Source organism: Galeopterus variegatus, unplaced genomic scaffold (genome assembly GCF_000696425.1).
Source record: "Galeopterus variegatus unplaced genomic scaffold, G_variegatus-3.0.2 Scaffold947, whole genome shotgun sequence".
In the NCBI taxonomy this organism is placed as follows: Eukaryota; Metazoa; Chordata; class Mammalia; order Dermoptera; family Cynocephalidae; genus Galeopterus; species Galeopterus variegatus.
Window position 1 is genome coordinate 138,064 of NW_007727058.1, and position 22,063 is coordinate 160,126.

The following is a 22,063-nucleotide window of genomic DNA, read 5'->3' on the forward strand; positions in this document are numbered from 1 at the left end:
TTTCCTCATGTCAGCTCTTAAGCTTGTAAGCCTAATAGGTGAGACTTTCATTTCCAATTCTTTTATTATCGAAATGGAACATCTTTGTTGGATTATTGGCCATTTGTATTTTTTGTGAGTTGCTTGTTTGGGTTATCTACCCATTTTCTATCCACACTGTTAGATCTCTTTTTCAAGGGTATTGCAAATGTTTTGTTTGTGATATCTTGTGACATAAAGAAGTTTAAAATTGTCATATAGTTGAATATTTTTCCTTTATGCTTTCTGCTTAGAAAGGCTTTCCTTACTCCCATTAAAATACCTTTATGAAAAGAAGCTTCATTATGTTTTTAACTGAATGTGTAGTGATTTTAAAAACCAGTGTCTGCAAATTTAACCAAAACTTTGTTTTCAACATCAAAACAAGCTTTTTAGTATACTATCAAACTTGCAAAAATAAAAGTAAAAAGATTGTATTTCTCAGTTTTGTTGTTGGGGAAATTTTAATTTTTGGTGGCTGGCCATTAAGGGGACCCGAACCCTTGACCTTGGTGTGCTATAACCCACGGAGCTAACCGGCCAGCCTTTTGGTGAAATTTTACAGATGAGATGTATTTCTTATTTCTTTTTTTTTTTAAAGATGACTGGTAAGGGTATCTCAACCCTTGGCTTGGTGTTGTTGGCACCATGCTCAGCCATTGAGCCAACCAGCCATCACTATATAAGATCCGAATCCGTGGCCTTGGTGTTATTAGCACCACACTCTCCTGAGTGAGCCACGGCTGGCCCTGTATTTCTTATTTCTTTGTGTACCTTTTCCATCTTTTTTTCTAGGTTTGTCCTTTCTAGCACCTAAGAGCAGACAGACATACATACATACGTATATGTGTGTGTTCAGTTTCTATAATAAAACCCACAGCTGCTTGTGGCTCTTTTATTACAGTAGAAATCTTGAGCCTGTTTTTTAACTTGTTCCATAGGTCAGAGGAAAGGCTATTTTCACAATCATCTATAAAACTGATTCATATCAAGTGCTTTTAATGTCACTGACTAAAAATTGATGTGGTACAAAAGCAGAAGACTCTATTGGCAGGATTGACCTGCCAGGTATGTTACTAACTCCTTTGAAGCTTTTAATATTTTAAGTGACTGCCCTCTTAGCGTTCCCTGTGACTGCTAACTTTTCAGACTCCTGAACATGAATAGCTTTACTTCCAGTTTTTATCCTACAGATCTAGCTTTTAAAAAAAAAAGAAGTCTTTGCTTATTTTAAAAACCACTGTAGACACGCAGTGAGTTAACATGGCTGAGCCCTTCTTTTTTAGTCACTTGGGAATATGTTTAGCAGAGGGTACAAGTTTGTTTTTTTTGTTTTTTGGCAGCTGGCTGATATGGGGATCTGAACCCTTGGCCTTGGTGTTATAATACTGCACTCTAACCAGCTGAGCAAACTGGCCAGCCCAGGGCACAGGTTTTTAACTTGTACATCTTTTCCATGTTGTCATTCATTAGACCAAAGGGGTAGAACTGCAAACAAGAAGGCTCCTGAAGCAAGAGACAATTTTCTCACATGTTTAAGGATTGGGAGCAGTGTGTTGTGATTTATTTTATTTTGCTCTAAGTACATGATAGGTACAATTACTGTTGATCTCTTCACCTGCAGAGGGGTGGCATAATCAGACACCTACTCCTTGTACTTTTTAGGCTTTGCTGAATCCTATTTCCAGGACATTAAGAGTCAGGTGAGAGGCAGACAAGATGTTTAATTTTGTTCCCTCTTTGACATCCAGTCAATGTTGCCACATCATTGCCCACAGAAATATGGTAGGCTAAACAGTGAGGAGGGATAAGTCTCAGAGCTAGCATCATTGCTGCTGGGAAGATGTCAAAAGTATGTCACTATCTCATGGAACCCACTTGTTCTGTGCCTCATTGCAGGTTGTATTTTATGTATGTTTGATTTTTTTGTGTGTGTGGCTGGCCAGTACGGGAATCTGAATCCTTTGCCCTTGGTGTTAAAACTCTGTCCTCTAACCAACTGAGCCAACTGGCCTGCCCTTTTTAAAAATTTAATTGGTGGCTGGTTGGTATGGGGATTTGGACCTGTAATCTTGGTGTTACAAGGTTGTGCTTTAACCAAGTGAGCTAACTGGCCAGCCCAGAATTCTTTTTTTGTTGGTTTGTTTGTTTCCATTGTGGCCAGTAGGGGGATCTGAACCCTTGCCCTTGGTGTTACAAGGCCACGCTAACCAACTGAGCTAACCAACTAGCCCTGTATTTTATGTATGTTTTTGAACAGAGATGCCTATGCAGGGGTTCTGTGTTTTCTAGCCATGACAGCATGGCTGTTCTTACCTCCTTCTAGGCAGACTCAGTGGGATCCTCCTACTTGGGAAAGCCCAGGAGATGATGCCAGCCTTGAGCATGAAGCTGAGATGGACCTGGGAACCCCAACATATGATGAAAACCCCATGAAGGTGAGTGTGGTTTACACATGTTTCCTGATCATTTGGGAGTCTGTGTCCTGTTGTGTAAGGTCAGTAGCCACATGGTCTTGGAATTCTTTTTTCCTTATTCTGAAGAATATGAATAATCATTCATATGTCAAGGTGGAGATAAGTCATGGAGAAAACATTTTTTAGACTTTCAGTGACTCAGATGCATACTATCTCCTTACTCATTTGAGGGATATATATATATGTGAGAAGGTTTTGAACACACCAATCATGAAAACATGTTGTGGGGCACTAATAATAACAACAAAAGGCAAAGAGAGAACAAGAGAGTTCCCAAGGTGATCATAGTATTTATATTCCTTTATAACTTCTTTTAATACGTCTTAACTCTTCCCCTCTTAGTTCGTGTAGATCTGCTACATTCTTCTTGATGGTTATGTATTTATATATACAAGGGTACTTCAAAAAGTTCATGGAAAGATTCGTATTATCTTTTAATTCTATTTTTCCATGAACTTTTTGAAGTACCTTACATATAGTTTCTTTTCACATATGTTTTGTCTTTTTAAACTGAAGTCTGTCTTAGATGGATGGTGGGTTTTGTTTGTTTGTTTGTTTTTTGATGTTCTGCCTTTTGGGATTGGTAGGGTAGGTCTGTAATGGAATTAAATTGGTTATGTTAAAACCTCACCAAAGGAGGTAACCCCAGCTACCCACCCTCTGCTAGAGCATCACACTAAGGAAAAAACAAGTTACTGTTTTGTTTTTAAAGTATCCTAATACATTTCTTTTTTTTAATTTTCTTTTTATTTTTATCCACCTGTCTATTTATCTATCTTTATTTATTTATCTATCTATCTATCTATCTATCTAATCTATCTTTTTTTTTTTTTTTTTTTTTTTAAAGATGACCGGTAAGGGGATCTTAACCCTCGACTTGGTGTTGTCAGCACCACGCTCAGCCAGTGAGCCAACCGGCCATCCGTATATGGGATCCGAACCCGGGGCCTTGGTGTTATCAGCACCACACTCTCCTAAGTGAGCCACGGGCTGGCCCTTCTCATATATTTCTGTTGAATAGTAATGGTTTGTAAAATATGAAGATACTTCAAAAAGTTCATGGTAGGGGCCGGCCTGTGGGCTCACTCAGGAGAGCATGGTGCTGATACCACCAAGTCAAGGGTTAAGATCCCCTTACCGGTCATCTTTTTTTTTTTTTTTTTTTTAAAGTTCATGGTAAAATAGAATTAAAAGGTAATATGAATCTTTCCATGAACTTTTTGAAGTACACTAGTATGATTTTGATTATACTTGAGTTGAGTATGACTGGTGAGCAAGATTTGGGCATTGTTTTGGTCAGTTATCATAGAAGGTGGAAGGAGAGTATTTGTGAAATCCATTCAAGAGCTTTGGACCCGTGGGAGCTGGGAGAGAGCTCATGAGCACCCGCTCAGAAGACTGCACCTTTGTGTGGGGAACTCTTTTGGCATTGATGAGGGGAACCTCCTGACTTTAGGAATGTTTCTGTTACTGAAGGGTACTTTTGGTCATGTTTGAGAGCCATTCTTCAGAGATTTTTCAAAATCTCATAGAAGAATAAACCATATGTGAAACTTTTTCACAAGTAAATATTGAAGGAGGCTTATAGATTTTGTCTGAAGGTTCTGTACCTACCAAGAGCAAAAGAGGGAAGTCTATTTAGCTTATCTATCATTCAGAGACATCGAGGTACTTAATAAAATATTTGTTGAATGAATCTATAAGGAAAGAAAGCAGGTGACCAGCCCATTGATTACCAGTCCTTATGTCTCAAGGTTTATAACTACAGGCCCCATCTGTTTTTTGTTCTGTTTTTCTTTTCCTGCTTTCTTTTGGATTAATTTAGATTTTTTTTTTTCAAGTACTCTTTTTTTGTTTGTTTTTGTTTTGGTGGCTGGCCGGTATGGGGATCTGAGAACCCGTGACCTTGGGGTTATAAGGCTGTACTCTAACCAACTGAGCTAACTGGCCAGCCCCTTTTTTTTTTTTCCTCTCTTTTTGTCTTTTTTTCGTGACCGGCAACGGATTGCAACCCTCAGTGTTGCCCCCGCACCTCGCTCAGTGAGCGGGAACCGGTCTGTATGTGGGATCCGAACCCTTGGCGGGAGCGCCGCCGCACTTCCCAAGCCGTGCACTGTAGCAGTGCGCCACTGGGCCGGCCCGGCCAGCCCTTTTTTTAAGTATTCTGTTTTTTTCTTTTCTATTGGCTTATATTATTTACTCTTTGTTTTACTTATTTTTTAGTGGCTGCTTTTTAAGTAAGTGGTTCTCAAAGTTTGGTGTGGGGGATCTCTAGGGGTTCTAAGGCCCTTTCAAGGGAGCCATAAGGTCAAAACTGTTTTCATAATAATACTAAAATATTATATGCCTTTGTCAACTCTCATTCATTCACAAGTATATATTGGGATTTTCCAGAGGGTACATGACATTATCAAATGCAGAAGGAAATGAGACTCCAGTTGTCTTCTGTTAATCACATTAATTTCCAAAATGTAAAACAGTTCCACTCTTACTAAATTTCTTTAGTTTTGGAAAGTAGTTACTTTTCATACAAAAAATTATATTACCAATGTTAACATATTAAAGTAATTTTAAAATAAATAAATAGTATTTTTTTTCCTCAGTTTGAATTTAATTTCTAATATGAAAAATCTTGATAGATATAATCCATATGAATAAAAGCTCTTTGGAAGGGCTGGCTGGTTAACTCAGTTGCTTAGAGCGTGGCACCGGTAAAACCAAGCAAGGTCCGGGGCTTGATCCCTGTACTGGCCAGCTGGGTGGGAGGGGTGGAGAGAATCCTCTTTGGATTCTTCAGTATTTTAAAAGTGTAAAGGGATATTGAGACCTAAAAATTTGAGAAATACTTTTCTGAGGTTTACAGTATGCACACTTATTACAGTCTGCTGTTATATAATATACCATTTTTCTGTAATTACTTATAGTATAATTTACTTTTTCTATAATTCTCAGAACCTACTTTATATTTTGTCCCCTCCTGTCCATTGTGCTTTTGTTGCCATACATTTTATTTACTTTTTCATATGTAACAAACTCCAGAATATATATATTACTATTTTTTGCATTAAACAGTCTGCTAATTGTTAAAGAAATTTTTGAAACTTGCAGCAAAGTCTTACATTTATCCACATATTTACCGTTTCCAGCACTCTTTATTCATTCCTATAGATTTCAGTTTCCATCTAGAATCATTTTCCTTTAGCCTGAAGCATTTCCTTTAATATTTACATATATTAAATACTAAGTATTTCAGATTTTTGGTTATGAATTCTCTCAGTTTTTTGTCTGAAAAAGATACTTATCCTTTTTTCAAAACAGATTTTAAGTTTAGAGGAATTTTAGTTTTATTTTGGCAGCGCAAAATTGAGCAGAGAGTACAGAGTTCCCATATACGCCCTGCCACTGGGCATGCACAGCCTCCTGCACTGTCAGCTTTCAGCACCATTGCTGGTACGTTTGTTACAATTGGATGAACCTACATTGACACATCTTTATCAACCAAAGTCTGTAATGTACATTAGGATTCATTCTTGGTGCCATACATCTATGAGTTTTGATAAATGCATAATGACGTATATCCACCATTATAATAACATACTGAACAGTTTCACAGCCCTGAAAATCCTTTCTGCTCCTCCTGTTCACCCTGCCCTCCCTCTTCACCTCTTACCTTTTCCACAATGTCACATAGTTAGAATCATACAGTATGTAGCCTTTTTGGATTGGCTTCATTCATTTAGCAATATGTCTTCTCATGGTGTGATAGTTCATTTCATTTTAGCGCTGAATAATAATTGCATTGTCTGGGTGTACCACAGTTTATACATTGACCTGCTGAAGGACATCTCTTTTGTTTTCTAAGTTTTGGCAATTATGAATAAAGCTATTAAAACATTAATGTGCTGGTTTTTGTGTGGATATAGGTTTTCAGTTCATTTGGGTAAATACTGAGGTGTATGATTTCTAGATCATGTGGTTTACTTTTGTAAGAAACTGCCAGACTCTTACTTTTATCTTGAAAGATATTTTCACTGGATATAGAACTCTAAGTTGATACTTTTTCCTCTCTTTCGACACTTAAAAGATGTTATTCCATTATTTTCTTATAATTGTTTCTAATAAGATTATAATTCTTATCTTTGTTCCCCCGTATATCTTAATTTTGTCTTTTATTGGTTTTTAGCAATTTGATTGTAACTTGGTTGTATTTTCTTTGTGTTTAATCTGCTTGTAGTTCTTTGTACTTTTTAGATGCATGAATTGGTAGTTTTCATCAAATCTGGAAATAATTTAGCCATTTTTTAAGAAAACGTATCTTTTTGTGTCATTGTCCCTTTTTCTGGGACTCCAATTACATACATATTGTTAGATCACTTGATATTGTCTCACAAGCCACTAAGTGTCAAAAATTTTTCCAGCTCTTTTCTCTCTGTGCTTCAGTTTACACAGTTTCTGTTGTTCTCTCTTCAAAGTTTGCTGATCTTACCTTCTGCTGTATCTAATCAACTGAGCTCATCAGTGATTTATTATTTTATTTCAAGTATAGTTTTCAGCTCTCAAATTTTAATTTGCTTATTTTTGATAGTTTTAATTTCTTCACTGTGTTCATGTTTTTCTTTATATCCTTGAACATTTAAAATAGCTGTTTTACAGTTGTCTGCTATTTCCAACTTCACTTTTTTTTTTTTCCTTGCCAGGCTCAATTTTATTTCTGGGCCTGTTTCTACTAAGTGTTTTTTCTTGTACTTATCAGGTTAACATTTCCTTGCTTCATGTGTTTAGTAATTTTCATTTCAACACTGGACATTATGACTGTTATGTTGTTGCAGTCCAGGGTTTTGTTGTTTTCCTTTTAGAGTGTTGGGCTTTGATCTGACAGACAGTCAAATTACTTGTAGCTTTCTTTAGAGACTTGTTTTTTATCTTCATTAGGTTGGGGGTCCACAGTAGTTTTTTCCTCTAGGGTAACTCCTAAGGTGTGGCCTTTCTTGGATCTTCATTGAATGCCCCAGGTTAACATGGAAGTGTCTTCACTCTAGCTGATCAAAGCTCACTCATCTCCCAGACTTGTATAAAGCCCTGGGATTTGTTAGCTTATAGCTCATCTTAGACACCCTCTGTCTCCTTGGCTCACTGAGACTGCCATGCTATGCTTGGGTTTTCTGTCTGTACCAGAGTCTGTAAGTGCTTCTAGGAGGAAGCCAAGGTAACCATAGGACTAATCTCAGTTTTCCCCCTTGTCTCGGGATCATAATTCAGTGTTGCCTAATGTCCAGTGTAAGAAAACTGTTGTTTCATGTATTTTTTCTGGTTTTCTAGTTGTTAACACTGAGGCTAGTCCATGAACAGTCAACCTGTCATGGCCAGAAGCACAAGTCTATGTCAGGGCTTTAAAAAAACAATAACACAAAAACAGTGATAGCAACAGCAACCTTATTGAGGTATAATCTACCTACCATAAAATCTAATTGTTTTAGGTTTGTTTTATTATTATTTATTTGTTTGTTTGTTTTTGGCAGCTAACCAGTACAGGGATCCAAACCCTTGACCTTGGTGTTATAACACCACAGTTTAACCAACTGAGCTAACCAGCCAGCCCTGTTTTAGGTTTATAATTCAATGACTTCTAATAAATTTACCAAATTATGCAACCATTACCATAATCTGGTTATAGAACATTTTTATCCTCTCAGTAAAGATCTCTCATACCCATTTACGGTTAATCCCCAGCCCCAACCCAACCACTAAGCTACCTCCTTTCTTGATAGATTTGCTTTTTGTAGACCTTTCTATATCAGTGAAATCGTACAATACATGGTCTTTGGTTTTTAGTGACTGACTTTTTTTATCTAGCGTTAATGTATTCAAGGTTCATCATTGTTGTAGCATGTATCAGGATTTAATTCCTTTTTATGGCTGAATATAGCCCATTGTGTAAATGTATCACATTTTGTTTATCCATTCACCGGTTGATGGACAGTTGGATTGTTTCCACGGTGGCTGTTATGAATAATGCTACATGAACATTTTTGTGCAAGTCTTTGTTTGGACATATGTTTTTATTTCTCTTGGATAAATAACCTAGGTGTAGAGTTGCTGAATCATAGGATAAATTTATGTTTAACTTTTTAAGAAACTGTCAAACTGTTTTCCAAAGTAGCTGCACCATTGTATATTTCTTCCAATGATGTATGAAGATTCCATGGGAGAGGTTTTTTGTTTTTCTTTTTGGCAGCTGGCTGGTACAGGGATTGAACCCTGGACCTTGGTGTTATCAAGCACCATTCTCTAACCAACTGAGACAACCAGCCAAGTGGAGAGATTTTTTAGAGATAGGTATCTAAGGGAAGAACTCCTTAACTGTGTGTTTTCTGCAAAAAAAAACTACCTGGACATTCACCCTATATCTTAGCTTCTTAAGTTTTCATCTTTGTCTTTTTATCTTTACCTTTTCTTGTATTTCTAATAAAAAAATCCAAACCAGGGCCGAGCCCGTGGCGCACTTGGGAGAATGAGGTGCTGGGAGTGCAGCAGCGCTCCCACCACGGGTTCGGATCCTATATAGGGATGACCGGTGTGCTTACAGTGCTCACTGGCTGAGCGCGGTGCTGCCGGTCTCAAAAAAGGACAAAAAAAAAAAAAAAAAATCCAAACCAAAGTCATCTGTTCTCTTTTATTAACCCTTTGGTCTGGGTATAGTAGATGAAGAAACTAATGAGCTTTGATCTTCCAATCAACCTTGCCCTGAAGTACAAGTCAAAGGTTTGAGGTGTCAGTCTTTGTTTTTTGGTTTTTTAAAAATTTTTTTTATTATTTAGTTGTTTTTTATTGAATCAAAATTGATTATACATATTTTGGGAGTTCAACATTGATATGTTTTATTTATTTATTTTTTTTTTAACATTGATATGTGTTGATCAAATCAATATTACTAGCATATATATTGGTACAAATCGTAGTTATTCTTTATGTCCTGTGTTCAATCTCTTCCTCCCTCCCCCCCTCTATTTACCCTACATTTCTTCTCTTCTCTCCTTCTGAAAGAATAGTGGTTACTCTGTTGATTTGTTGCCTAGATGATCTGTCCAATGCTGAGAGGTGTGATCAGATCCCCCAATATTATCATAAAGCAGATGCTTCTTCTGTCACTATGAAATGGGCTTTGTGGAGAGAGACATCCTCTTCTTTATCTCTGTTTGTGACTCTCCTAGTGTCAGTGCATTCCAGTGGCTGGCGGACCATCGGCATGGTGGTTGTAGTGTCTAGGCACTTTTGCGGCAGCCGTGGTTATTGTGGTGGCTGTAGTGAGCCACCCACATGGAGGTGATGTTTTTGGCATGCTCCTTGGTGCTGGCAGTGTGCCTGGTTGTGGAGAGTGTCTGGTCCCCAGATCCATGCCTCAGGTCCCCAGGTGGGCCCTGAGGCACTGGGGCAGTATGCCTGGTTGTAGGAGGGGGGTCCATTCCCCTTCTCCATGCCTTATGTCCCTGGGCAGGCCCTGAGGTGCTAGCGCAGTGTGCCTGATTGTGGGATGGGGGGTCTGGTCCCTAGCTCATGCCTCAGGTCCCCGGGTGGGCCCCGAGGTGCTGGCACGGTGCCTGGTTGTGGGAGGGGGGGGGTCCAGTCCCCAGCTTCATGCCCCTGGCCCCCAGGCAGGCCCCGATGTGCTGGCAGTGTGAGTGGTTGTGGGCAAGGGTCCTGTCCCCAGCTCCAAGCCTCATGTCCCCTGGTGGGCCCCAAGGCACTGATGGTGTGTCTGGGCCAGAACTAATTTTTTGTCCTTTGCTTACTTCTAACGTGGGGGAACTTCCTGTGAGAACCAGTACTTGAGCTGTGTGGTTGAGCTAAATTGGTGCTTTGCTGCTGTTTCCCTAGGGAAAGCTTTTTGTGCAGCTCAGGGTTTAATGGTTGACCTTATAGGTACTTCCGGCTCTCCAGAGACTGGGTGCACCTGGGTTGTGTAGAAACTCTGATCTGGGCCTCAGTTTTTTCACAAACTGCACCCCATGCAATTCTGCATTCCCGACCAGTCTCCTCTGAGTGGACCTGCACTGATTGGGGGGGTGGATCCGCTGTCCTTGCTGTGTCCCAGTGTTCTCCCGGTGGGCCCGTCTCCCCCACCACCCATGCTCCAAACACTTCCCATGGGATGGGCCCTGAGCTGGTCCCTTGTGTTGACTCACTGGCCTCTGAATGGCTCCCCTTTTTCAGCTGTTCTGGCTCCTCACTCCTGCGTGGGTCCACGGGAACCCTATTAGTGGTCTTGCTGTCCTGGAGGCCACCAAGGTCCTCTTCTCCCCTGCCGCGTCCAAGTAACTCCATCTGGAGGGCACAGCTGCGGCTTTTGCCTGGTCCTGCTCCACACGCTCATTAGCTCAAGCGTTAAGCGGCTGTGGCCTGAAACACTCAGAGCAGTTTTTTCTTTCTCTCTTCGTGGTTTCTCCCATGTTCATGAACTCTGTAGGTCTTTCCTCCTCTTTCCCTGAGCTCCAGCGGCCCAAGCTTGGCTGATGTTATATTTTTATAGTTGCAAATTGGTTGATTTGTGGGAGAGAGTGACTCTGGGAACCGTCTATTCTGCCATCTTGACCAGAACTTGAGGTGTCAGTCTTTGGATCTCTTTCAAGACTAGGCACTTATTTGCGTCTAACCTTCCTAACCATTTTACAGTTGCATTTATCTAGCTAGCATCTCAGTGGACAGGAGAACGATGCCTGTGGGCAGGAAGAGATGTGGAGATAAGTTCAGTGTGGAATATGAGCTCTTTACAGGATTCAGGATAGCAATGGTTGATAGGCATTCAAATCTAGGTTTGAGTCATCAGTAAATTGGTGCTTGTTGGAAACACAGAGTTGTGTGGAATGACATAGGAAAGGCATGTAATGGGCAAGAATTCTTTGAAGGGTGCTGGGTGGTAGTCATAACTTGATGATTTGAGAGCTTTCCTTCTCTGTTTTCCTCCAGTGTTGTTTCCTCCTCTTGGTCATCTTGTACTCTCTTCCATTATTCATTATGTGGTGAGTGTAAAGTCAGTCTTCTCTTTGAGAACCTCAGACCTGAGGCATTCCTGAATGAGAGACAGCAGTTTATTTACTGACTGCTGCATCCTGGCTTTTAATTAACATTCAGTCAGAAATTGTTATAGGTGTCTTCTAACTATGTTATGTTAAAATAGTTGTAGAATATTTGTTGGGTTGATGTAGTTGCAGAGAGTGGGATCAGGGACCAAGAGTTTTTTTAACTGATGATTCCATGTTTAGAGTTGGGGCAGTTTGCAGAATGATTCCATATAAAATCACTTACCAGTAATGGAGAAGAAACTAGAAAATCACATTTGAGAGGGGGACTGTCAAAAACCAGAACCCAGATCTCTGCAGAGCACATGGTTAAGTTGCCCAATTAGCACAGCCTGGTCATTAGCAGAGGGGTCAGAGAGAACCCCCCAGGTCTGCACTATGTACTTGAGGCCACATGCACAGATTAGGAGGCCTGCTGTTTCCTAGTGATGTTCTAAGGATCTTAATTCCAGGACTTCTTTGAACTCTGCTTCCCTCTGAGTGGGGAACCTGGAGCCTATGTTTAATCCAGTCAGACTTTTGCTAGAAAGTGCCTTAGAGATCTTTTTGTTCCTGTCCTTCCACTGTCCACCACTCCCTGCCCTTTTTTTTTTTTTCTTGACAAATTAAGGTGCAGCTGAATACCTTTGTCTAGAATTACCAAAGAAATAAATTTTGCTATTTTTGCTACCAAAGGTGGTAGCAGCTCCAAAACAGAATATACTGACTTTTTATTATTTTCCTTTTTTTTAAAAAAATGACCGGTAAGGGGATCTTAACCCTTGACTTGGTGTTGTCAGCACCATGCTCTCCCAAGTGAGCTAACAGGCCATCCGTATTATAGGGATCTGAACCCGTGGCCTTGGTGCTATCAGCAGAACACTATCCCAAGTGAGCCACGGGCCAGCCCTGAGTTTTTATTATTTTCAAGGATCCTTCTTTCTTAATCTTTTAATTGATGTATATAGGTTCATGTATTGTAGAACTTAGATTGAATCGTGTGTATTGTGTTTTATATGGGGGGGGCGTGTATATGTATGTGTATAGTGTTTTGATGGCTCAGCTTCTCCTTTTGCTTCTGGATTTATGCTGCCCCCAAAGGTATAGTTCCTCATTGAATAATGTTTTACCTATCATGTTCCAAAGAGTACTTAATTAAATTCAGGGGGAGAGAAGCATTAGCTGGTCTTCCTCAGTCAAGACCCATTTCTGTAACTCAGGCCACAACCTTTGGTTCCAAGGCACATGGGCTGTGTGACATGATCGTGTTTGTATGTATGATAAAGGTTGGAGTTTGTACTTGTTGTGTTATACAGAGCCATCCAATAAACTTCAGACCGTTGCCAACATAATCCAGAAGGACTCACGCCTCACCGTGGGTAATGTGAAGGTATTTAGGCCTCCCTTGTCATTTTCAGATCAGATTTCCTGGAAATCCAAATATGCCACAGATGAAGGCTGACAACTGGGTTTCCTTACTTCTAAAGGTAGTAAGCTATGGTCTTGTGCCAGGCCCTTTGCCTGCTCATATCATTGTGTGCTGTCATCTGGCCACTGCTTGCAAAGGTTCCCACCAAAATCTTCCATTGATTGATGCCTCATATAAGCCAAAATAGAGAAAAGGCAAACTTTATTTCTGAGGACCTGGGAACACTGTTTTTTATGTATCTGAGCCCTCCCCACTACTCTCTGGTGGATTCCTCGAATCTCAGTGAGTCCGCTTATTGCATAGGTAGGTGTTCCCTACCTCATGAAGTAGCCTGTTATATTTTGGAGACAACTGGTTCAGTCTGATGACTTCTCTGGTGCTAAAGGATTCTTAATTGGCAGTGGGCATTTGAAGAGATTAATAACACTTGCTTTTAGAAGTTTATGTATTGTTAGAAATGCTGTACTTTTAAATGGAACTTTTTGAGGGGAGGGGAGGGTCCCAGAGTTTTTCATGTCAGTAACAAGTGCTATCTTGGGCTCTCAGTCTGGCTTCTTTGCTTGGCATTGGGCTTGAGTAAGCATTAGCTAGTTTATGAAATTATTTCCCATGCCATTTGTAGACCACAGACCAAGAGAAATGGGTACACAAATTTCAGTACTCCCAAGAGTACTTCATTTTGGTTCATAATTTCTGTGCATTAAGTCTGGGCACCCTTCATTTGAACATGTTTTTTCTCAATCCCAATTGCACAGCACTCAAAAGGACCTAGAGAGCTCCTAGATAGAGCTCAGTGGATTGTATATATAACTGTGTATACTGGATTGCTCTATAACTGTGTTTTCAAAACCCTCCCAAACTCGCCGAATAGGAGGTTAAATTAGAAAAACATTAAATATGCATTGGGTTTATTTAGCTTTCTGAACACATACCCTATTCAGAGGGAAGCAGGACATTCATGTTTATACAGTACCTTCACTGAGAGCCTGCCCTCTTTCATTGGACCAGGATCCTTGAAATGGTTGTCATACCTGAAGGGGCTTTCTATACTCATTGCTGTTGATACTCACTACTGAGATCTATAAGAGAACAGCTGGATTTGTATGGACCAGCCACCAAAAACAAAATAAAACAAAACAACAAAACAAAACAAAACAAAAATGCTGGAGATGTGTTGAAGGTTTTTTTTTACTTATTCAGATAATTCATGATCCCTTGCTACCTGAGGTCTTATTGTAGAGCACACCCTTATGCTCTATAACTGGAAAAAAATAATCACAAAATCCCAAAGCAAAACACTTGAAAATAGAATTACTTGTTTTTTTGTTTTGTTTTGTGTTCTGAAAACAGAGTTGGGTCTGTATGTTCTTTCTACTCTCTCTACCCACTCACCCTGCAATCCCATAGCCACAGGAAGAAGAAAAATGAAAAATATGTAAAGCTTTTATTATAATAAATCAGAGAAAGCTGATTGGTAGAGACACCTTTCTCTGGAGCCAGTCCAGAACAGAGGGAATTGAACAGCTGCTTCAGCATCAGAGCTTTCATACTGTTTATGGAAATGGAGGAAATAGAACTGGGGGATGGGTAGGCGAGTAGAAAAATTTCTCTAAGCCCCTAGCAAAAGCATGAAGGACTTCCAACACCAGCTGCAGCTTCTAGATCCATCTGAAGTAACTTGTATTCATAGGGGAATGGTCATTATTATTATTTTCCATTGAAGAGTATTTACTGGAAAGAGGCCTGATGGCTAGTGGTGGGCAAAGGTGTGGGGAGATGGCCTGCATGGCAGGTGCTCTGAATGCCAGGGCTGTCAGCCCATCACCTCTTGGCAGTGCCTGGTTAGCAGGAACTTGGCAGCCTCCCCTATAGCAGTGCTGGAAGGAAGAGTTCCTGGGTTTGTCATCATCTTGACAGCTTGGGACAGAGTATCTTTTGCATCTTAGCATCCACTCATCTGTTCACTGGCTTGGATGACCCTCGCCTCCTCCCCACTAATACTTTGATACCTCCTTAGTCTTCCCATTCCTGAACTGGAGGTACTACCCTCTCAAGGAGCCTTTCCTACATGCTGAGACTGTCTTCTGCAGTCTTGCCAACTCCACCTTTGGAAGAAAGGTGATAAGTATCCAAGGGTCTTCAGAACAGAGTATTTTGTCATTGTCCTAGAATCTTAGAATGTCAGAGCCAGGAGAGGTTGAGCTTGTTGAACCTAGGCTTCACTTGAGAGTATGGGGAACTAAAACTCAGAACAGGGACATGAGTGATCCAAGTCATGCAGCATGTTCCTCAGAATGACTCTGAAACAACTGGAAATGTATAGCTACATCAAGGATGCAGCTTTGACTTAGGGTAGAGGATTAGAACTTCGTTTTTAAGAAGGAGGCCAGAACCAGATGACAGGATTTGAAACACAACAGCCAAGTTGACTCCAGGCCATGCCTCTGAGACAAGGCTTCTAAATGGATCCTAATTTTGAGTCAGGTATACCAACTAAGGGAGAGAAAAAGGGTTCTGGGACAGTAGATCATCACTAAATTGACTTCTCATGCCAGCACTGTTGTGTTTTCCCTTCCATTTCTAGACCTCCAAAAAGCCCAAGACGGCAGAAGCAGACACCTCCAGTGAGCTGGCTAAGAAAAGCAAAGAAGTATTCAGAAAAGAGGTAAGGTTTGGTAGCTGTGGGCACTAAGCTCCTCAGGCTTAAACCTGAGCCCTTCCCTTTCTTGTCCTTAGTATCTACAACAAACATCTCCCTTGCCCCAAGATAGGCAAGAACATAAGGTTTACCTTGTGTGTGTTGCTGAAGTGCTGCTTTTCCCATCAAGAACTCCTCAACCATTTTTTCTTGGCTTGACAGGAGCCCCTCTGCAGACCACATTTACCTGTTTCACTGTGGACCTGCTGTAGCATCTATGGCCAAGGAAAGCTATATGTAGTATTAGGCTGCCTTGTCTTTGGGTATTCCCTTGCTTCTGTGATTTGACTGTGTAATTGTTACATGATGATTGGTATCACTATTTACAACTTTCTTATCCATTATCTCATTTCATTCCCACAGTAGGCAAGACAGAGATTGTCGTTTATCTTATACAGGTGAAGGAACTCTTAAGGTTCAGAGAAATCAAGCTGTACACAGAAGACTTGAACACAGGTCTTCTGGCTCAAAGTCCAGTTCTCTTTCTGTAATACGTCATTCGGGTGCTGCCTGATCCTCAAGAGATTAGAAAAAAGCAGCTCTTCTTTATGCTACTGGAAGTGTGTGTTTCCAGCCATTAGGGCACTAAACTTCTCAGCTGCCTTATGACATCTAGATTCTAAACTCCAGTCTTCATTCGTGGAAGGGGCTTATAGTGTAGTGGAGGAAACAGACCTGTAAATAATGGCAGCTGTGCGAGGAGTATGTCATGCTAGGGCTGGAGGCCACTATTCAGGGTGTCAGGAAGGGCTCTTGAATCAGAGGTAGGAATTGGCCAGATGGATCAGGAGGGGATGTAACTTCAGGCAGCAGACTGTACAGAGGCAAGAGAGAGCTTCGCCCCTTCCAGGGAGTTGTAAGTAGTCCCAGTGGCTATAGCACAGGGTATGTGAGGGGTGTTGGATATTAGGCTGGATGGTACTGTACCTTTTCATATAGAGCCTGTGTCTGTGGGTTACAGGGAACCATTGCAAGATTTTAAGCAGAGCATGATGAAATCCCTTGCTATATTTGGGGGATGGATTGAAGAGGGAGAGTATGGAAGCCAGGAGACCACAGAAAAACTGAGTGAAAGACTTATCCAGGGATACAACTTAGTTTCTCACTATTCCTGTGTGAAAGTATTGGTGTTTCAGCTCAGCCATCCAACAGCTGTTTATTTAGTGCCTACCTTGTAATCTAGCCTTGTTCTTTGAACACCCAAAGGCTTGCTGAGATTTAGGGATGGGTAGACCCTGTTCATGGTGCTTTCTGATAAAGTGGCTATCATTGGCCTCTTTGTTCCCTTTTTCTCCTGTGATCTTAGCACCCCAAGTACTTCCAGAGGCCCTGTGCCTGGGGTCTCTTTTGAGAGCCACTGGCTAGGATAGATCCTACAGAGATAGCCCAGGGAGGACATTGGAAGTGGTGGAATGAAAAGGGCCCTGTCCTTGATCTTCCTTTACTCGCTGTCATACCATGCTTCCATCTGCTTCAAGTGGCTGTGGTATAAATCAAAAGATGTATGACACTTACAGAATCTAAGTAACCTTCAACACAAAATGCCTGCTCTTCCAGGGGTTGCTAAGCCTCCCAGTAGCTCTGGAACACCTGATCTGCCCGGCTTCCAGTGGCCAGAAAACCTAGCTACAGCCTCTTTATGCCGAGGACACAAAATTTGTTGGCTAAAACCTGGGGCTGCTGTGAGACTCAGCAGTGGAATCCTGCTGCTGGGTCCCTCCAACTATTGCTATAAGTGAGGGTTGCTCAGTCCATCCAAAGGAGTGCTTTCCTTCTCAGAACTGAACCAGGATCCTTTTCTTTTCTCACTGGCTTTATAGAATTCCACTGTTCAAACCAGCCAACCTAAGGGAGGAAAAGAGAAGGACTGACTCTACTTGCTGTGTTTTCTAATTATTTCCTCAGTACAACACCTTGCTCTCTCTGCTCTGTTGAGCATACGTTCTCTTTCCTCTGCCTGTAGATGTCCCAGTTCATTGTCCAATGCCTGAACCCTTATCGGAAACCTGACTGCAAAGTGGGAAGAATTACCACAACTGAAGACTTCAAACACTTAGCTCGAAAGGTACTGCTTTTGGTCTGTCAATGTTCTGGGCAAACTGTTTACCTTCTAAGAAGGCTCCTTTCATTGTAGAAAGTGCAGTTTTCCTCGCCAGATGCCCAGTCTAGGGACCCAGGAACAGGGAGGGAAGGTTTTGGTGGAGAGGGTGCACCTTACTTAAGGGCAGTAGTTATCTAAGAAACTTTCAGAGCTGAGTTTCTCCTTTCAGGTTATCTCATCACCAGCTTGCCCCAAACTATCCCCTTATTAACCTCCCAGTCTTGGTGAGAAGGTCTGTGAAGCAGCAGGCTGGGTTGCCACCCTCACTCTCCCTCTCAAATCATTTCCACTCTGATTCATTGCTATGGTCTCTCTTCCTTTGTCCTGGACAGCTTACTCATGGCGTTATGAATAAGGAACTGAAGTACTGTAAGAACCCTGAGGATCTGGAGTGCAATGAGAATGTGAAACACAAAACCAAGGAGTACATTAAGAAGTACATGCAGAAGTTTGGGGCTATTTACAAACCCAAAGAGGACACTGAATTAGAGTGACTTATTGGGCCAGGGTGGGAGGACGGGTGATCAGGTAGGACAGACGCTGGGGAGAAGAAACCTGTGGGCCTCTCTGCCCCACCCTGCAGTAAGGGCTGTGCTACTAATGACACATCACCCTGGGGAATTCAAACCTGCAGGTGTCAACTGAAAGTCACAAAAATGAGCTCCATCTACAAGTGATCCCAAGTTGAAAGCTGTTGGGGTGTGGTTTGAGGCCATCAGAGGCAAGGGCCTAGGGAAGACCCTGGCCAAACCTGACCCTAATCTCAAACCTGGGTCTCCTCCTTGGTGGTGCTGTCAGCGCACAGACCCATGCGCATCCCCACCCATGACCCCTTACCCTGACGATCTGTATTATATTTTAATGTATATGTGAATATATTGAAAATAATTTGTTTTTCTTGGTTTTTGTTTGGTTTTTGTTTTGCCTTTAGCCTCTATGTGCTAGGATCACAAGAAGACTTTGTAAGGATGGTTTAAGTTCCCCTGCAAGGTTTAATCTGTTATCATGTAAATATTCCAGAGCAGGCTGCCTTGTGGTTTCGGCCAGCCTTGTGCTATGTTGATAAGATTGATTTACTGCTTAAAATCACTTTACTTTATCCAATTTTTACTGAACTTTTTATGTAAAAAATAAAATCAATTAAAGAACTTGGCACGTGTGTTTACTAAAAGTTAAGCATGTGTAGTAAAGAGAAAGGAGAGATAGTGGCCAAAGGTGTGTTAAGTCCAGGATTAATCCCTGTGATTGGATTTTATTCCAAGCCTTGTTCCCCACAGGTCACACTGTGATTGAGGCAGACATTCGACATGGGCTTGGGATCTTGTGGCTGTGCTCAGGGGTTGGGTCAATTTGTACATTCATTGCAAAGCAAAGGATGTGTGTCCTAAGCCCTCATTGGCGCTGGGCTTCTTCACTTTGGTTGCTAAGCCAGTCAAGAGAAAGGCAAATGTATCTTTCCCCTGATACCTTCTGCCTGGAGAGAGGCATTGAATCTCCTTCCTCTAGAGACTTGATTTCTCTGAGCACACTGGAAATGCTCATTTGATGTTTGTGTTCCCTGACTGACCTCCCACCCAGCCCCGTGACACTGGGCTTGGACACTAGAGAGAGGACAGAAGAGGACCCCTATAAAGGGGTACAGTGCACATGTTGTGATATGAGTAGACATGTCCTGGAGGATACAGGGCTCAGTGGAGGGCTCCTCCCCACCCTTGATGGATCTGTTGTTTGGGCAGTGAGGAGGGCCAAGGGCTTCAGGCTGTATTGGGGCCAATCTTGGCAAAGAGGCTGGTCCTATCTGTTCCTCACCAGGGATTTTTCTTTTTCCTCACTGCAGCAGTGCCCTTGGGGAAGAGGTGAGGCCAGGCTGTGGCCTGCCAGATCTTGGGCGGGGTGGGCAGCAGTTGGTGCACTCACTGCCTGCTAAGCACTGTACTGAGCACTCAAAGCTAAGGTTGTGCTCATTTAATCTTGACAACTCTGAGGTACAGGAATTGTCACTGTTGGTGAAGAAACTACGGCTCAGAGAGGTTCAGTAACTCTTCTAATACCCTACTATTAAAGGTATTGTTAGGGCCGGCCCGGTGGCGCACTGCTACAGTGCGCCGCTTGGGAGCGCGGCGGCGCTCCTGCTGAGGGTTCGGATCCCACATACAGACCGGCCGCTCACTGGCTGAGCGAGGTGCGGACGCGACACCGAGGGTTGCGATCCCGTTGCCGGTCCCGGTCCGGTATGGGTGCGACACTGAGGGTTGCGATCCGTTGCCGGTCACGAAAAAAGACAAAAAGGAAAAAAAAAAAGGTATTGTTAAAAGAGAAAAATCCAGTCATAATCATTAGACACGCTATTTAACAATATATTCAAAGTGTTTTCCCATGATACTGCAGCCTTAAAAACTGTTTTAACTAAAGCACGTTATATCAAATGCATGGACTGTAATTTGCTCAACACTATTAACATTTTTGAGTTGTTTGTTACAGAGAATGTTATAGTTAATGTGCTTGAGCACATTAAAAGGGAGTGTTTCTCCTGGGTGGGTTTGCAGTGCAGGGGCACAGACAGATGTACTACTGCTTGAATCCAAGTCAACTCATAGTTTTGACCCAAGGCTCCAGGTTTCCGATTTTCCAAAGAAATTTAGGCAGCCTTCCATTAAAGGGTGCTGACTAGTTTCAAATAAGACATCTTTGAAGAGGAATTCTCATTTACCTCTGTTTTTTTCAAAATTCTCTTCCTCTTCCCCACACCCCTTCAAGCTCAAGTCCCCTAGGTGGTGATAATGGGTGCCAGTTAATCCAAAGCCTGTTCATGGCACTCCACACAGGATTTTACACTCATTGGTGACCCAATTCTCAATAGCCCTGTGGCCAACTCCCTGCTGAAGTGGAGTATGTGTCTCCAGCAAGCTACTCTAAGCCTTCCCAGTTTTTTCTTTGAATCCTTCAGGGTTATTGCCCTAGGATCATCTCAGGATGAAGGTGGCTGTAAACTTCCTGTCCTTCCTTATTTTGAGGGAAAGATTTACAGGGTGTTAAAGCAGCCCTGGTAAACTGTTTCTGAGAAACAGCAGTAGCAGCAGTCTGTGATGAGTTGTACTTACAGAGCAGCCAATCCCAGTTGTATCTCAGTGAAGCAAGGGAATGGGATCTACCTTGGGCCCCACTGAACCACAACTAGACCATGTCTCCTGAGTGAGTTTGGATGGATGTGCTTCTGAATCCCTCTGATCCTGGTGGATGCCAGGATGGAAGCCATGGTCCCTTACTAGGTGCCTGTCTGCTGTAGCACCCCCCCTCAAAAGGCACAATCACTCAACCTACCTGCTCCTCCCTTTAGGGTGGGTATATGCATGGGTGCAGGTGGTTCGGCTGCAGCTGCCCTGTCTTGAACTGCCCCTCAGGTGGGTAGGATGACCGGCCTGCCCTTGGCTTGTGTAGAAAACACATGAGCAGCTGTGGAAGCACTTTCAAACTCCCTGTCCTAAGCTCAAATCTTGTAAGGAGGGCCTTTTCTTCCTTGGTAAATAACTGCCTAGGACCAGCCTGCCTCTTGCCACCTGTCCAGAGGGGCAAGCCTCCAGCCTACCCTTGATGCTAGTCACAACATAAGTCAGGAAAATGGGGTTGGTCAGTTAGCTCAGTTGGTTAGAATGCTGCCTTGTAATAAATATCAAGGTCAAGGGTTTAGATCCCCACATCAGCCAGCTGCCAAAAAAAAAAGTCAGGAAAATGGTCTCAAACCGAGGGAGGGTCCTTCAGTGTCAACATGGGAGTCTGGGGTGGGGGGGGTACCTACTAAACATGCTGTTTTATTCTCCAGCTTAGGAAGCTGAAGTTCAGCAAGGTAAAATAGCTTCCCAACAAGATACAACCAGTGAATGGCAGATGCAGGATGTGAACTCATCTGTGCCTCCAAAGCCCATGTATCTTCTACAGGAGTGCACTACCTGCCATCCCAGGTGCTGCTTGGAGAGGGCCCTTCCACCTCCTAGGGACCCCCCAGCCCTTTTTTGGGCCTCTGCCTCATAACCACCCAACTGTCCCACAGGCCCAAGAAACCAGATAGAGCCAGCACAAAAGTCCAAAGTCGCCTTTAATATGGGATATAAAAGTAGAAAGAACTGCTCAGGCTAAACAAGGGGAGGTAAAGTGGGAATCAGGAGGGCAGGACCACTCCTCACTGCCAACTCCACTCCGTAACCTGCTCCCTGTCCTGGAGTAGAGGAGAGGGAGGGCAAGGGGAAATAAATGGTGGCTGGATCTTCTGTCCCCCCCCCCCCCCCC

General features: G+C 42.3%; 1 protein-coding gene across 2 annotated transcripts in view; it reads left to right on the forward strand.

Moving 5' to 3' along the window:
* Positions 1-18,928, forward strand: part of SETD2 (SET domain containing 2) — an 82,702-nt gene extending 63,774 nt beyond the window's left edge. For both annotated transcript variants that reach the window (XM_008573642.1, XM_008573643.1), the window contains 4 exons: positions 2,345-2,456; positions 15,565-15,645; positions 17,642-17,743; positions 18,112-18,928. In XM_008573642.1, coding sequence (XP_008571864.1) covers positions 2,345-2,456; positions 15,565-15,645; positions 17,642-17,743; positions 18,112-18,273 — 457 coding nt within the window. In that variant the 3' untranslated portion in view covers positions 18,274-18,928. The remainder of the gene's footprint in view (positions 1-2,344; positions 2,457-15,564; positions 15,646-17,641; positions 17,744-18,111) is intronic.
* Positions 18,929-22,063: the final 3,135 nt, after the last annotated feature.